The 18,798-nt window shown below is 30.7% G+C and overlaps 1 protein-coding gene across 8 annotated transcripts in view; it reads right to left on the bottom strand.

Moving 5' to 3' along the window:
- The window catches only part of LOC132946498 (polypyrimidine tract-binding protein 2), a 202,549-nt gene that overhangs the window by 108,277 nt on the left and 75,474 nt on the right, over nt 1–18,798 (bottom strand). For 4 of the 8 annotated variants that reach the window (XM_061016525.1, XM_061016526.1, XM_061016527.1 and 1 more), the window contains one exon: nt 14,427–14,602. The exons of the other annotated variants lie outside the window; for them this stretch is intronic. In XM_061016525.1, the coding sequence (XP_060872508.1) occupies nt 14,427–14,516 (90 nt within the window). In that variant the 5' untranslated portion in view covers nt 14,517–14,602. The remainder of the gene's footprint in view (nt 1–14,426; nt 14,603–18,798) is intronic. 8 annotated transcript variants of the gene reach the window in all.

Genomic DNA, 18,798 nt, shown 5'->3' with positions numbered 1-18,798 from the left:
AAAACGTTTAAGACATAGTTGAGGGTAAAATACGCGTTCGTGTATCGTCTTTCGAATTACACTCCGCATTGCCTAGCGTACATGCCCACCTACCTACCTACTTTACGCGGGCTATATGGCGTAATTGCAGTGACGAGCCGTGTGTATTATACTTACGAGGGACGATAAAATTATGTGTTTAATTTAGATAGGAGTATACTATATACCCACGTATAGATAGAAAATAATATACATACTTATGTATTATACATTTCGGAAGTCTTAAAAAATACTCCACCATATATCTACTAAAAATTAAATATGAATACTACACGGGACGAAGAGGACGAGTTTATGTTAATCGCATACTCGTCTAAAAGGAATTTAGTGAGCAACTCGTTAAACATAATTTTAATCATACATAAACTATAGCTGCAGTATATTGCGAAATACGCGTTTATACCTACAAAATGTATACGAAGATCAATTAAACAAATATTTTCGTCAATTATTTAGATCACGTCGTTGACGTTGTATTTTTTTTGTTAAAAACTATCATCAATCGTATGGCATATATTATACGCAGCAATGCGACTGAGTGAGAATTTTATTACCTTATATACACAGAAAAACATGGAGTAATCAATTCGAAGTATAGTAGAGTGTTACTATATGATATATTTCAAACAATTGCACAATCGTAATGTCAACAAAATTTTACAATTTATAAAAATTAATGTTTGGATAAAAAGCCGACGTTGAAATTCGAAATAATCATTAGGTCATGGATTATTAGGTTTTTATGCACGAGTGAACATATTGACAGTCAGAAATTAATTTGCTCAAATATATATTAGTATACTGTACTATATAGTTATTCCATATTGGAATAATTTATACGAAAGAATTTGCATAAATCACATAACACAAATGAAATTATTTTATAGTACCTAATATTGTATTTTTTATGATAATACGCCGTGTTAGAGCTACTCTAACCGTACCACAACAATTTTGCATTTAATAAATTCACATAGAATGTAATTGTATTTTACTTTTATTATTTTTAATGAGAAAAAAAATATATTTGAAACGAATTAACGTTACAATCAACATTAAATCATTTACAATATACATCACTATCTGCGTACTGTGTGTTCCATTCTGCTTATTATAATATATTATACATAAATATAATTGCTAAACGCCACATGGGTGGCAACTGTTAGATTTTTACGAATATTATCAACAAAAAAATATGGGTAACGAACAAATAGTTGTAGCTTGCATAAGTTAGAAAGATAAAAAGAAACTGAACCCTTGCATTTCAAACTCGTTTTGTTTTCGGTATTTGAAGACTAGGCATAACAATATTTGTATATGCGTATATTATATTTTAAACAATACAAAAATGTTTTGAATGCCTACATCAATCATGGTACAAATGTCATGTCTTGTTTTTTTGATTCGTTTGACATATCTTAGACGTTTCATAATTTTTCCCCTCACACAAAATTCGTTTATGACACACATATATATATATTTTTTTAAATTTAAATTGAAAACTTTGTTTTTATTTAAATTGACAGAAAAATATGTCAAAACGTCATTCAAATATTTTCCAGTGGACTGCCACATTGAATAAATTAATAGAATCGTATATAACAGAAACTATATACAATGACGCACGTTCGTATAAAAATGTCTTAAACAAATTATCTAAGAAATACCTATAATCATGAAAATTACATGGATAAACTCAGTGCTGCGATTTTTAATGCGATGCTTTAGTAACGTCTGAAATCTTCTACGGTTTAATTTTATTAAGTAACCATAAAATTCACTAGCTTTGAGAAGGCCTTATTTAACGAAATAAAATCCCTGTGTACTATTTACTTTGGGGCCTTTATTAGCAACGAATTTAAATTGAAACAAATATTTAAGATAGCTGACTACCAAAATACCAAATACAAGTTTAATCCATAAATATTTTCTCAGAGTTAATTCCTATTCACATTTTTTTTCTTATTTTGCAAATTCAGAAATAGTGTCTTAAAAAACATTAATATTGTTTGTATTCATCATGGTATTGATTGGCAGTTATAACAAAGAGTCCAGTTTTTCTTATGTTGAAGAAAGCACACTCAAGTATTTATATGTTTCAGCGCAGAAAATAAACGTAAGCTACAACAATTCGTGGTTGGCATTGTAATTTAATATTATATACAAAATTGGGGTGCAGACATGCAATTTAGGCCTGAGCTTCAAGTAAAATTTAAAGGGTTTTTGAAAAAAATAAGAACATTTGCAAGGCGTATTTGACTATTGTTCATGGGATGTTTTAGGTATATAGGTATTAGGTATTAGGTAATAGGTATATAGGTACCTACAATTAGTAACAAATTGAAAGTATATAATCATATAAGAATACGCCACTATAGTACCTAATAACTAAGTTCACTAGAGTGATTAATAGCATTACAATTAAATTTGTAAATATATAAATGATTCATCTAAGAAAAAAAAATAAGATTAATAAGGAGCCGAATTTCCCCCACCCTTACAAATATGCCCTTGAGTGTAGGTAGTTAATTATAAACTTACAATAATATTAGGTAATCTCGACGTAACACATGGTCGTGTTCGGGAATAATTACATTTTTTAGATGATATATAATTTTTGCACATACAATTAATACATTATACGCCCATGCATGTTATTAAAAGAAATGAAATATATAATTGATATTCTAACTATACCAAGTAATACCTTGGTAAAACATTTATTTTATTCACTGCAGCACAGAGATACAATTCGAATGCATTTTTTATTTTTTATTTAAAAAGTATGTGATAGCGGTAAGCTATATTGTTGAACTATCTTAAACGCTGACACTACAGTTGATACGATCACATCGTACCTACTTACTTCCATTTTCCATTCGATCGAAAATAAGTGAAATCATTTTATCAATCACATCATAGGTATTATACGTATATAGGCAGGTAAATAAACAACTAAATAGCTTACTTGTAATACGCTACTGAATTTAATGTTTATGTTAACCGGCATTTTCATGATATAGTCAATGTTATTGCTTCTTATAAATATTATCAGTTAAAATCGGCAATCAAATGTAATACCATTAGAGTATACCTACGTTAAAAGTGATAAGACTTAACGACTATCGACATTTGAATGTATATAGTCTAAGTCTCGAACATTCTATAATGTATAATTACTAATATTTAATTTATACAATATATATATATATAAATTATTGTATTACATTTAGTAGTAATAAGCATTCATGATAATTTAATATTTCTACGTCTTGGTTAATGTTTTATATTGTATAATTTATTATGTATTTGTTTTGTAAATACAAATTATTAAACTATATAGAGTTGTTGATAAGACTGTAAATGTCTATTATCGCAAGTATTGTTTTTTTTGGTAACGGGTCGAATTATATCGAGTCACATTGAGTTCAAAAGTCAAGTACTCGAAAAATTGAGTACTCGAGTTTTCAATTATTAAAAAAAATTTAGTCAAGTGGACTCAAGTATACTCGAACTCGACTCGAGAATTTTTCCCAAGTCGACTACTCACGCATCTCTGTTGATTAACATGTAAATGGTGACTGGCATAAAATAATATTTTTCTGGTTATCAATCTATAGTTGTATTTTGACTGCGGTCACAACTCCAAAAGGAAAATAACTACTCCTTTAAAAATTACCTAGCTATTGCAATCACAGATTTTATGTAATAAAGTAGATTGTTAACTATAGTATAATGCGTCGTTCCACCATTTTATCCAAAGCCAGAAACATTATCAACTATCCCAGTATTATCTTACGAGTGATGATGAGTGAAGTTCTTGTTATCAATATAAATGATAACTGATACGACGTTTTGACATCAATGCCGATTGATGGCTTTAATAAAATCTAAGGATTGTATAGGCTTACGACAACAATCTAGTTTATTAAATATATCTATGATTCCAATCTAGAAATTATATAACATTCAGTGATTCAACATGGTTGATCAAATATAGGGCACAGTTGCATTTAAACGTAAACTATAATATTTGTGTAATATAACAGAAAACGATTATGCAATTCAACTGATTTGAATTTTTTAAAAATACCTTTAAACGTTTAACAAACAAATTAAAATACATTAGATTTATTTTTTTTGTCTTGACAAATCTTTTTTTTAAAATTATTATTGGTAATATTATAAAATCAATTAAAAAACAAACTATATCTATACTAACAACATCAGTTAAATCGGTTCATTGTATTTCAAACATACCCAGTATACCTACTATATATACTATATAGTAATAATATATACAATTATAAGCATATATAGTCTATGATTCAAGTTTTAGAATAAAATAAATTTAAAGCAACTGTGCTCATTTGAATACATTATAATTAACAATAATTAATAATAATTAAATAAAAAAAAATCTTATGGCATTTAAATCGAAAAATGTTTTAAATATTAGGTATAATAATCGTAGTAAAATATCGTAGGTATCAAAATTTAGATTCATACCGTTTTTTTTTAAGCGTTCGTTAAGTTTGTTAACTAGTTGGTCTGAAAATACGTAAAATGTTTAAGTTTTAAACAAACAATTACTAAAATATTACTATACGCACTCATCAAACGCAGTATACATGACAAATTTCCATAAATATATTAGTGAACTTGTTCTTGTCGTCCGGTGACTTCGAGGTCGGTAGACAGTAGTAATAATATAGTACCTACTAATAAACGGTAGACTGTGGCAGCTTTATAATATTGTCGCGTGCAAACTCCACAATTTACATGGTTCGTCGACAATAGTTCACAGCAGTCGCGATGCGCGTCCCATTTAATTTAATCGTATAACACACCAATATTATAATACACCTCAATCTCAGTTATTATTAAAATAAATAAAGAAAGCATGGGAGGTCTGCTTTTGACGCGATATTTTAAAGCCATACATACGTCTGTGATGCTCACAAAAATACTGAAAGAATACTATTTAACGTTTGAATGAAAAATAAATATTATCGTCACGAGTAGGTAATTTACACGTTAATATTACCTACATAATATAGTACTAAACGAATAAAAATTGTTCTACTAGAAAATCTTTCACGACCATTAAACGGTGAAAACGGTTAACCGGCAAGGTTCTGCGGTAAAAGTGTAGACGCAGACTTGAAATATTTTCATTTCACGTATTTTGATGTAACCTCTGCTCGGTGCTTGCATTTCCCCTAAACATTTAGCGACGGCGTGCAGTAACCGGTAATTTTCCAACCGTAGCCAAGAGAACGGCGATACTCTAGAGTTGCAGGCAGAGTCGATGAAACAAAGTTATCGGTATGTGTAAACCTTTTAAGTATATTATGAACGCTCAATTTCGATGGGAGCGAGAGAAAAAGGAATCGAAAAATGCGGTAATGTATTCATTTCGGCAGCACCGCGAAAACCGATTAGTTTCCGCACAATGAGACGTTTTACAACGCACGTCGTTCCGTTTGTTCAATTCGACTTTTCCAGTGATCAAAATCTTTAAGGGCCCCACGTGATTGAATGCCTGGTGGAAAACCTCATCAAGAAAGCAGTTTTTTTTAAAAAATTTTTCTTGTCGAATCCGAAAAGAGTTTTTCTTTAATGTAGAAATATATTATATAATACATGAATGGTATATACCTACAAACAAACCAGGAATAACTTATCGTTACATTCAAGAGATTTATTATTTGCGTAAAACCTCCAACCGTGGATTAACGCGCAACGAATGAAATGCAAATTTAAAAAAATATACATTATAAAAGACGATGAGGCTCGTCGTATAAAATTTTGTTTACTGTCCCAGTCCATCGTGTATTATATTCTAGTAGGTAACCCATACAATTTATGCTACACGACAAATTGACGTCGCACAGACAATATAACACAATAAGCAAATAATCAATGTATACATACTGTATTATGTATTCTCGTTTCAGTCAAAAACGAAATAAGCTGACCCATCATTTGATAACAATTTTATCAGCTATAAATGTTATTGGCGGTTTTATATTTGCATTTCAAAACAAACTACAAATATTATACATACTGCCCGAGTTACGACTTAAATAAACGTAATGTTACATAATGTATAATTCAGTTGGAACTATGCCTACTAAACACTTATCGATGTGGGTTATTTATATTCTATACATATTGTGTTAAATTAATAAAATATATTCAACACTTCTTTCAGTGATTTTGAATTTTCAATGCATCGGTTCCGTGACAGCTTTTTAAACCATAGAATATGTGTTCTCCATAACTTGGTTTTAATTGTTTTAATAAAATATAGATAAATATGTTTGCAAATCATTATTATATATTATAGTGTCTATTATATTATTTTCGTTTATCAATGCGGTTCTTTGATGGGTTAAATTATTAAGTAGGTACACTATCTGCAAAAGTGTTACGGCCACGACTAATACGCGTGTAGGTAAGCAAAAACTACATTATAAGGCTTCCTCTTAAAAACAATCCTATACTATATATCTAGGAGTTCTTCATTTCTACACAATATATTTAGAATATTAATTATGGAAAACAATGACGTAAACAGTAATACAAATATAAGAATAATGAGTCGCTATTATAATTTGTATGCGGCTGTAATCAAGAAAAATTAGAATCTAATTAGTAATAAACTCGCATGTTCTTTTTGTAACTTCGCAGAAGAAATTATAATAAGTCATGTCAAAATGTGTCTTACAATATTATACTCAGTACCTACTCGTGCATGTATTTTTAGCATAATAACATCATGCATTTATTGCACATACCTATTTTATGGTAGCCTTTTTTTGGTAAATTTAAGTTCAATAATAATTGGACATTTATTTCTCGAAAAAAAATTACTTTTTAATTGTTGTTATTGTAATCGATAGGACTTGTCCATGAGTGTAAAAATACGAATAATAAATATTAGCTGTATATATTATACAGCTTATATTTAAACACGGGGCAATACTTTAAAATTTTAAATGGGAATACTAACAAACGTAATCTTAACAAATGTTAATTCAAGATATTTTTTTTTATTTGATATTTAAAAAAAAAATAATTTTACGCAGTTTTGCATTTTTAGAATTTTGAAGTGCGTGCTTTTGCATATATTTTAGCAACAGTTTTTAGTGCATTAAATTTACAGTCTTGATTACCACTACTAGGTAAATATGTCTATATACAATACTTCTGAAGGGAAATCAAACATACGCATTAATTATTTACTCATACAAATCAACTACCTAGCTGCAGCTATAATATGACACTGCATAGCTCTACATGATAGCTCTACATGGAGATATAAATACATTTTGCTCACGGGTCGAAATTAAAACGAGACACATAATATAATATATAATAATATAATATATATGTTGTATATTTTGTTATATCGTCAGTTTAGTCTCGTAGACCATAAAACAAAGAACGTAATATCCGAAAGGTTTTTTTTATTTTTTTTAATATAAAATGCGTACATGTTACTATATATGTGTATACATTGTCGTCTCAGCGGCGCCTTATAGTAAGTTACTATATACACATTGTACCCCGTTTCACGACGAGTATAGGGAAAAAATGTCTCGGCCTAAAGAAAACAAAAACCGAGCTTATATATAATATCTATCGCTACTACTAATGCTGCAGTCAAAATAAAAAATTGTACGCAAACAGTTTACAAAAGACTTAAAATTCTTAGCTGGGTTTCCTACAACAAAGGTTGACGGTAAACTAGAAATATGCTTCGGAATTGTTTGTTCAAAAACAGAAAAGTTAGTAGCTATAGTTTTTTCCCCTGTCGCATTTACCTAGAAAACTGAAAAACTGCAATTAGTGAGAATTTCTATGAAACTTTATAATTCCATTTAAAGTTTACGTTTTCTACTGTTTGTCATCGTTGCACCATAATACGAGCGTTCCAGAAATAATAGTATAATATAGATTTTAATAATAAGTATTACAAAATACGAAACTCCCATCGAAAACATTAGGCAAAGACCCTTTACCTTGAAAGATAAGTATTATTTTAATGGAAAACTTGTAATTTTATTATGGCTTGATCGTGGAAGTTAGAATGTTCCTCGTATTCTTTTTTATCAAATTTAAACATATAATAAATAATGCTGTGATATATTTCGAGAATTTAATTAAAATAAAAACTTATGGACTTTGACGATTAACGATTAAAAGGACACAAATCTGTAGTTTGTATATTGTCAATGCAAATGCGGATCTAAGTATAGGTATATGCCTACTATGTATTCCTAGCAAATTATAGTTAAATCGACATCAAACAATTGCCGTTATACTTTCTAACTACAATTTCACGGCAATTACTTAAATATAATATATACATTATACGTGTACGCATATTATAGACATGTAATGGTTTTTGTAATGCTTTAAGTACGTTAAATACGTACGTTATTATAGATTGTGCCGAATAAAATGAGAACAAAAAATTGTATTGTTGCGTTAAGATTTGTGAACTTGTTATGATAATAGGAAGCACCGTAATCAGTCATCGTTCGAAATAATAAAAACAGAAGCAATCGTAATCTCTATACACACATATACAGAAATTATTATATGTAATAAATGAAAAAGTAATGACCGGTAAACAATCGGTACACAGTATACTGCACATAAGTAAAATACAAATTTTCCTTTGAACGAAATACAAAAAAATACCAATATCAACATCTTTGAAAATTAAGCCATAATGGACCACAGCGTACACCGGGAAGTAGTTTGAATTCAACCGTAAAAGAAAAATGTATATATAGGTACGCGTATATTACGACGTTATATTATAGTTTCCCGAGATACAGTTTCCGATTTATTTTATAATCAATTTTCATTATTAATATCGAAATAAAAACTTTTTTATAGGATTTAGGGGTTTTAAATGTGCGAGAATACGATGAAAAAATGGTTCACGCAAAAGTCCGCCAGAGGATTTTTTTTTTTTACATTATTTTTACGATTATTATATTATTACTGTTGGTTTTTACGAGTTATGCTACTTGTGCCATGAATAAACTACAGCGCAGCAAGCTGGACCAACGGGGGGGGGGGGGGGGGGGGGATGTTAAAAACGGGACGAAAATGATATTAAATTAGATTCTTACGATTTTCCTAGCAGGTTATTACAATGATGTGCCTGCGGGAAAAAGTTTGCCAGGATCTCTGTCAAAAACGTGCATCATCGTTCCTAAACAAATTCATGACGTATTAATCTCATTGCGTACAATGTGCACGCCATATAGTATATATGTCTACAGTGTAGTTATACTTTTTTTAATTAATTTAACTATGTTTTTTTCAAAAAGTTATTGAAATAAGACCCATTTTTTTCCTTGGGAATATCATTAATATGTAATATTGCCAGTGTTATCAAAACGTTTAAACAAACAAAATGAGGGGACACGCGCTTCAGTGATTATGTAAATAAGTAAAAGATATATTATTTTAATTTAACTTAAAGAAAATAAACAAAATTAGCGTACACTAAAAAAGACATGATACTTTTCAAAATTAATCATACGACGCAAATTAATGCAAGTTTATATCTAATATAATCCAACAAAATATAACCGTGATTTATAGTTGTTACTTAAATCATAGATTTATTATTAAAATGGGTATATTTTTTGAATAAATATTTTAGGACACACTACCTAAGTCGGTAAATTTAATTTTTTCTAATTTAGTATAAATAATAGATACAATTCAATTTCATACCTTTTTACATTTTTTGATTTTTTTCTGAACTTATAAATTATGTTTTTTAAATGTATTTTACATAAGAAAGGTCATGTTAATATAGATATAGATATTTATATAAACCTAATACTTTATTATAATAGAATCATCATAATTCAGTATAAAAAAACTTTACATTTTACATGAAATCAAAAATAGGAATCCCATTTAAATTTTAAAAGTTGATATTTCAACCTTTTTTTCATGAAGGTTAAAAATGCATAAAGTTAAAACTAAACTAAATTATTTTACAAAATAAAACGTTTATAAAAATACGTTTTTCTTTAAATTTTGTAAATGTTTATTTTGTTCAAACAACTGTGCGCACTGCACAATATATATATGTAGTCTTTAATAATAAAAACTTTAACAACACTGTAATATAAAACTAATTATTAATTACCAATGAAGTTATAAAAAGAACAAAATAAAACCACTCGGAGAATAAAACATATTATAGACTCGGTCGAAAACAACTATAAAGTCTACACAGCAAAAATATAACAATTTTATGTAAGCCTATAGAGTACAATTATCTAGATAGGTAGTTTATAAACTATAACAGCTGCTATAATTGATACGTCTGAAATTTGAAACTATTCATTTGCAGATAATATATACTCTATATATAGGTGTATAATATATACATATATAATATGCCTGAAATAATAGTAAAAAGTTAATTCGTTATTAGAGTATGATAAGTACCTATTCAATCCAAATTGGAATTTTCAACTAGATTTTCAATTGAATATTCAATTGCGAAACTTACCAATATGAAATTATTATTAAGTGTATGTACATAATATATAGGAACTATATATACTGGGTGGGGCAAATCAAACAGTGCAGTTTTGAAAGGTTGGTACTTCACGTGTGGTGGGGATAGTACGATTATGGTGGTTTCATTTCGTCGGGCAGGCCATGCCGTTATTAGTCATTACCATGGTTTGGTCTGGTGAACAACGTGGCTTTGCCGTCCGTACATTTTTTGAAAATGGTCGATCGTTCGTCGCAACTCAGCGAGCGTTCCGGCTGCAGTTTAACCTTGCGCGTCATGATACCGTCCCTCACCGTAATGTTATCGCGAATTGGGTGCGTACATTTGAAGAAACTGGATCTACACTAAGACTTAGAGGTTCAGGAAGACCCAAAACGGTAAGAACACCTGAAAATTTGATAAGAGTGAGTGAAGCTTTTGTGCAGTCGCCTACGCGTTCTGCCCGGAAACATTCAATTGCATTGGGCATTTCTAATCGGTCAGTAAGGAGGATTTTGCACCAAGACTTATTCTTCCACCCCTACAAAATTATGATTGTCCAAGAGTTGAGTCCACCCGACTATGAAAATCGCATGAATTGCTCACAAGAAATGTTGAACCGGATCCATGTGAGGTCAACATTTTTCAGTAGTGACGAGGCTCACTTTCATCTCAGTGGGGCGGTGAATAAGCAAAATTTTCGCTATTGGGCAGAAAATAATCCACGGCAAATTCACGAGACACCTCTTCACTCTCCAAAAGTGACCGTGTGGTGTGCGATTTCAAAATTTGGGGTGATTGGGCCTTATTTTTTTGAGGAGAATGGACAAACCGTAACTGTCAACGCTGAACGTTACGTTTCCATGTTGGACAATTTTTTTGAACCTCAATTGGAAGAGTTAATGGAAGAAACAAATATGGGGGACATCTGGTTCCAACAGGACGGGGCTACAGCACATACTGCTCGAGTTTCAATGACGAAGCTGCGACAGATGTTCCCTACACATCTCGTCTCTCTGAGGGGTGATTTGAGGTGGCCTGCGCGCTCACCAGACTTGAGCATTTGTGATTTTTTCTTGTGGGGCTACCTGAAGGAAAAGGTTTTTAAACATCGGCCTCACACGTTGGAAGAACTCAAAGACCGAATTAGGGAGGAAATTGGCGCTATACCAGTCGAAATGTGTCAAAATGCGGCAGAAAATTTCAGAAATCGCCTTCATCAGTGTATCGCTGCTGGCGGCCATCATCTTTCTGATGTCATTTTTAAAACTTGATATATAAAACGGCATGATGTACTGAAAAAAATTAAATAAATATAATTTCTGTAAGTTGCGTAGTTTTTTTTTAATAGCCTTTCAAAACTGCACTGCCTGTTTCGCCCCACCGAATAATAATAATAATATATATTATATATTATAGTATATACACGGTCGACCGATTTTCTTTTTTTTAATTTTCCTGACTCCCTGCGTAGAATTGAAACCATATAATAATAATGGACAGTAGAACGAAATTTGTGGTTGGTTATATAGAAATTACCTATAGCGTTTTACAGCTTATATATTATTATATATACCGACGGGAATGACTCCCAACTCCCACATTAATCATAATATATGAATGATCACCTAGTGTTTCAACAAAAAAAACAACGAGATAAAACGGTGAAAACTTCGATATAATAATATATGCAAGTTAAACTGCAAAACAAAAATAAAAGTATCCACCTCGTAAAAGAAGTACAAACATACCGCGCGGCTGTCGTTCACGCATCCCGACCACAGCATTATATTATATTATAACACAAATTACAAATTAATCGAAAGAACCGTAAACCACAATCTGAAATGTTAAAATCCGTGTACGAAAAACAATCAAAACCAACTTCTGCGGTAGGTAACAAGCAGTTGACAAGAACGTATACCTACCCCAAATTTTGGAATCAAAAGATTTCCATTCAATTAATAACCTATATATAAGTAGTATATAATTATTACTAATAATGAGAGATACAATTTAATTTTAATCATTGAACTTTCTAACAAACCTATGATATAATATATAATATAGCCGAACTTAGCGCCAAAATAGTTTTTCTGTTCAGACGATGTATATTAGCTTTCAAATGAAATATGTCACAAGTCACAACACACCACGTGCAATTTACCGTCTAGATTATCAGGATCAAAACCGTAAACTCTTATAATACACGATATATTTATATATATATATACCTGTAATGTATTTTTTAAAGTTATAAATTAGCTACAGAACGATTTAATAAATGGTACCTTATTCAAAATAACATACAATACGATTTTTTAACCGTGACTGTCATCAAACATAGTTTTAAAAAAATCTTATTCGTATAAACAATTACGTTTTTAATGAGTAAATTATTTTTTGAATTAGTAAGTACCTAATTGTGTTGTAGATTTCAACGGGAGAAAAAATAACAAGAACACAGACAACAATAGACGCTTGGTTCGTCAACGGTGCGCAACTATGAACACAAATCACAGGGAGAAAAACATTTCTTATATATTATATTATAAACTCACAATTTCTATTACAATAGCTCCATAGAACATCAAAATAAAGCATCAAGAGTTAAATGAAATCGCAACTCACAAAAATGTAATTACAAATTTTTCGAGTACGCAGTTGAAATTGTTTAGTACGTCATCGGTTAACACGTCATGTCGGTTATACGCACAAGACCTTAAAGCCCCGTTGAATTGTCTATGTTTTTTGCGTATGTTTTTGTACAACCGAAATATGGGATCCCGTCGATGTCACATTATGCCAGTTCTACTGCAGTCTGTTTTTACACGGTATTTTATATACAGCAGTATAAGCGACATTTTATAAAATAACAGTTGCGGTAGGAATAACATGAAAATATTGTAAATAATACCCGACAACTGCAGTGTGTAATATATAATATACTATAGATAAAATTGTATACACACGTCTTCAAAGTAATATAGAATGATATTTTAGTGTTCATAATTTTTTAATCTATATGGAAAGTTTTTATAGAAACGTGATGATATGTCGATTCACTTGATGAAATCTCGACTTGATGACTAAAAAAAATATAACACTATAAATTATAATATACCTATATTACTATAATCAGTCGAGATATTTACGGCCGATATAGCTTACGCGTGTTCTAATAATATGCAACTATTATTTTGTTATAGTGCACAATATCACTACGACTTATTCCGAATCCTTAAAATCAATTTATTAACATTATATACCTAATATGACATTACCATCGATATACTTGAACGAGTATCGTGAAACCTAAATATATTTTTCACTCGTAGCCGATGATAGCAGCATAGATGAGAACCTACATATTTATACTACTAAAGATTATCGTCCAAAGTGATATAACTATAATTTCATCGCACAGACTTCGAGAATACTCGATACACGCTAAAGTATAGTTATTATTACGTTAACTCGTCGTAGGTATAGTTTTAAAGATATAAGAGTCCTTAACGCATCATGCAGTATACATCTGAAACACCTCCGCCAACCTGCGTCACTTGTGTGGCACATGCAAATTTTTCACGGTTTGAAAATAGAGAATATTATTATTATATTATGTTTGACGTGTTTATATTTTATTAACGCTTCGCCAGGGGATAGCCTGCTGTAGAGGCCGCCAATCTCCGGCACTCACAATATAATATACACACATTATACACAACATAATATAATATACCTATATCGACGACTATGGCCTGAGTTTGGAATTTCGACCACACACGGTCACATAAACACGGTACATTGAACGGATAGGGGGGAAGAAGGGTACCTGATAGCGACGCTTGAACGAAAACAGTTGTAGGCTGTCGTCGATGTGCTGATTCGTCGGAGTGTCTTCAGAGAACACCGGATACTTCATCGCGGTCACGTGATGGCCGCGAAACAGAAGGCGCCCGAGAGGTATCGGAGTGGACACGATGATCGATATCTATTTCTGTAATATACCTGTAACAGTTAGTGCACATTATTAGTATATAATTATATGGTGTAATCATATAGTATTATACATAGGTAATGCACCCAATATTAGTATTATTATGGTCGTCCGTTTTATCAAGACGGAACAGACGCGAGGGAACGAGATCGCGCGGACGTCGCAGCATTTTACAAATAAACGATGATGAATTATTATGGTGCAGAAACGCGGCTTGGCGAATATAATATTATTATAATATAAGCTCAGATTTTTGTTCCAAAATTGATCACGATTACGCGCCTTTTCCCGAACGATTAACGCAATATCATAATTGCGTGTTTGCCTCATTTATTACTACTGCATACACGCGTCTTAAATATAATCGTATCACACGCGCGTTCCGTACACTATAGTCTATAATAATACGCCGCTGTTCAGATCGACCACCAACACAATCGAGACGTCTTGTGTATAGTATACTACGTAACGAAAACCACACATGACCACTGATATGAAAAAATAAAACACGAGGCGGCCGCGGTGGTGGAAAATTCAACGGACGTACTATTATATTTAGAAGCGTATGTAAAAATTATATTATATTTTGATGGTACACGCTCGCTAAAATGGAAATCGTCGTCCAGGGGTTGCCAAGCGGAGCGTGTTTATACCTTAAACACATACAATATACATATATACTCACGAAGGATTTTGGTATTTTATGTGAATATTTTATGGTCGGGATCTCGTACGCCAAGCCCGGAGGAGAACACACCATAAATTCGTCAACATTTGTATATATACATTATACCTATAGAATAAACGCTGGGCCGCGTTTTCGGATGGTTCATTTTATATTCACCACACCCATATTTTTTTGAAAAACGAAAAACATACGAGTTCTACGTAAAAACGAACAGACATATTTTGTCATTTTCGAAAAATATAAACTTGGATGTTTTTAAGATTATCGACGTCGAACGTGGTATCTACAACTGTTGTAAAGTTCTAACGAAATTTATTTCATTACTGATTTAATTACTACAAGTGAACTTAAGCCCACGTATAAGCCGTATTATATAAGAAAACTATAATATAAATTATATAAACTCGATATTTACGTAGCCGTTATACAACAAGAAGGCATCGAAAAAATCATTAGAAATGCATTTTGACGTGTGAAAAGAAATGCAATTAAAATTCCTCGGCACATTGTTAGAACAATGGACGTCATTTTTTTTTTCGCATTGACTAGGTATGTTAACACATTTTTGAAAAATATACGGAAGATCGTGACCTAAACAATCGAAAAACGTCATACAACGTTTCTCTCTCGTCCTAAGAATTATAATTATAATAATATATCACTCCGGAACGTCTGAAAGATTTGTAAAACAAAATATACCCGCTTCGGGCAGTTTATAATATTATGAGAGTGTATAATATACGTATACGTAGTGTACTGGGAATGTGGTTTTTTTTATGGCCTTCCCAGACACCCCCAAAACTATCGCGCCGAACACGGTAATAATAATGTACACTTCGAAAGAATGTATACCTGTATAAAAAAAAAGAACCGACCCACATCCCCTTTTTTCGAACGCGTCTGGAAATCACCTGTTCCCGTGAGAACGAATATTATCATTATTACTATTATTATTATTATTATTATTATTATTATTATTATTATTATTATTATTATTATTATTGTTATTTTCTGTTCACCCGAACAGACTGCATGTAGCACGCCGCGCGTAGGCGCCACAAAAAACTAATATCGGCAATTTCCCATCGTATATATCCTTTTATTTTTCTTTCGCAAGACTTTTATGCGAAAATCTCTCGTCGGTGGACTAAAATAAGTCAACATGGAAAAATATGCCCAGGAATATATTATAATAGGTATAGGTAATACGTATTTTTAAAAAACAGCCTACTTAGGGATGCGTGTCCAACGAAAATATACGAACAATTAACTAGGTATTTAAGAAAAAGTAGTTACCGTGTATCGCGTGTATTATAAACGGAGGATACGAAATCCACGGAATAAATAAAAATTAAAAATAATCATCGGCTTCCGGCTTCCGGCCCAACCGCTGCGCGCATTATGATGTGAAGAATTTATCCATAGTAAGGCTTTAAATTGTTATAACAGTAAACCTTTATTATTTGTATACACTATACTGTTTATAAACACTCACCAAAATACTGGGTCATTTGTCATAACATTCCCAACACACGGTGTTATGGAAAAAATAAACTGAAAGATAAGTACGTATAAAGTGTATAAACTATAAAGATTTAGCCGAAGTACAATCGAATTACAAAAACAAATAGGCACATCGTTATTGCCGTTACGACTTTATATAATTCAAACCAAAATCATTACAATTCTATTGTTTTTGGTGCAATTATTATTGTTCAAGTAAGAGGTGAAAGGTAAAATAATAAAATGTGAAATAACCGCATCATCCGCGGTGTACCGTCAAATAATAGTAAATTGATAGCGTGACAATAGATTATAGTCGATAGATTGTGTAATAATTGATAGTGTATGGCAATTGATAGCATACGACAGTTGGTAGTATACGATATTTAAAAATTAGTCTAATGTTATTTTTATTAAACTATAATTTATAGTTACTTTTAATTTATTTATTATTTATAATTGTAATAAACATTATTATAAATATGACGTTACAATGTATGAAAAGTTAATCTATATCATCCTTCCACGAGGAAATTAAATACGAGCGATTGCACATAATGTTCGCCTTTTAATTACTGAAGTGTTCATTGAGTTTCGGTTGATTTTCGATCGCTAATTTTAAAAAGTAAATATATAATGCCTCACAAGATAAAGGACGTGACTTACGTAATTTACGAATCCCGGAAGAGCCAAGGAAAAAATGAACGAACCTCAAAAATCAAAGAAATAAAGGATAACAGAAAACAACCAAAGAAAAAAGAACAAAAATATATCAAAGTATATTTAAACATGTTCCGTTGTCGTGGAAGGTTCAATTTTCAAAATTCTAGACCTTAGGTACTTCTGAATAATATTAGTTATATTTTTTGTAGAACGTAATATCAAAGTAAAATAATTTTTACCCTTGTACATTGCAATATACGTGTATCTTTCACAACCTACCTTGCCGCCGCCAATTAGATTTAAAAATTAACACTTAGATGACTGTCAACAGACTACATTTTGTTCAGTCAAATAATCACATATAACTTATATGATATAACATAAATAAAGATAAAGAATTTAAGAAAGTATGAATAAGTAGGTACTTATTTTACTCTACATTATACCTATTATATTATATTGTATTTTATTTAAACGAAATTAAAGCATTACGAAAAATGTAAAAGAAATAATAAATAATAATGCCTGGCAATATTTTTATATTTATTAAAGTTGTTTCTATTTTCACTATAATATTCAATAATTATTATTATCACACCAAATAGGAATTGGCAAATTATATACATAGGTATATATGTGTAAAAAATTATCAAACTTGTAAGGACGTGTAATATGATGAAACTTTTTAAACATATTATAAGGTAATAAATAAAAAATAAATATTTTTATCAGTGATTTTTTATAAATATTATTTTACTTAATTACTTCATTTTTTCATATTTTTTATATGCCTTTGTCTTTTTTATCGATTACAATTATTTACTGACACTTGATGTTTTTGTTCAATTGTACAAAGCGAATACACGATATGTTTAAGAATAATATAGGTGGTATAAATTTGTGTTTGTGAATAAAAGATACATGATGTATATAAGCTACATAATATATTATATTTGGCAATGCTTTTCAGCAGCAAAACTTATGTAGACATTATAAAACCAGTATACATGCACTGCACATTTGGAAGTCTGTTTCAAACATTTACAAACTATACGTCATTGTGTGTACACAATAAATATAAAATATTAGAGAAACTCTGTCAAGAAATTGCTCAACATATATTTTTTTACACAGATGAGCTATGTATATTCTAATATTCGAATCATCGTTTGAATTGGTCGGTACCGATATAATACGCGAGTACAATCCGTTTTATTGTCTCATTATTATTACACTTGTTAGTTGTTGTTAGTTGTGTAGGGTATACATTGTTTGTTGTCTTTTTAATACTTTTATCGTTTTTCTTTTCGCCTGGTTGTTTTGTCGTAATTAAATTCAACACCCTTTACTGAA

The sequence above is a fragment of the Metopolophium dirhodum genome, chromosome 6 (assembly GCF_019925205.1).
Source record: "Metopolophium dirhodum isolate CAU chromosome 6, ASM1992520v1, whole genome shotgun sequence".
NCBI lineage: Eukaryota > Metazoa > Arthropoda > Insecta > Hemiptera > Aphididae > Metopolophium > Metopolophium dirhodum.
The sequence above is the reverse complement of the archived record's forward strand: the minus strand, read 5'-3'. Positions and strand labels throughout refer to the sequence as shown.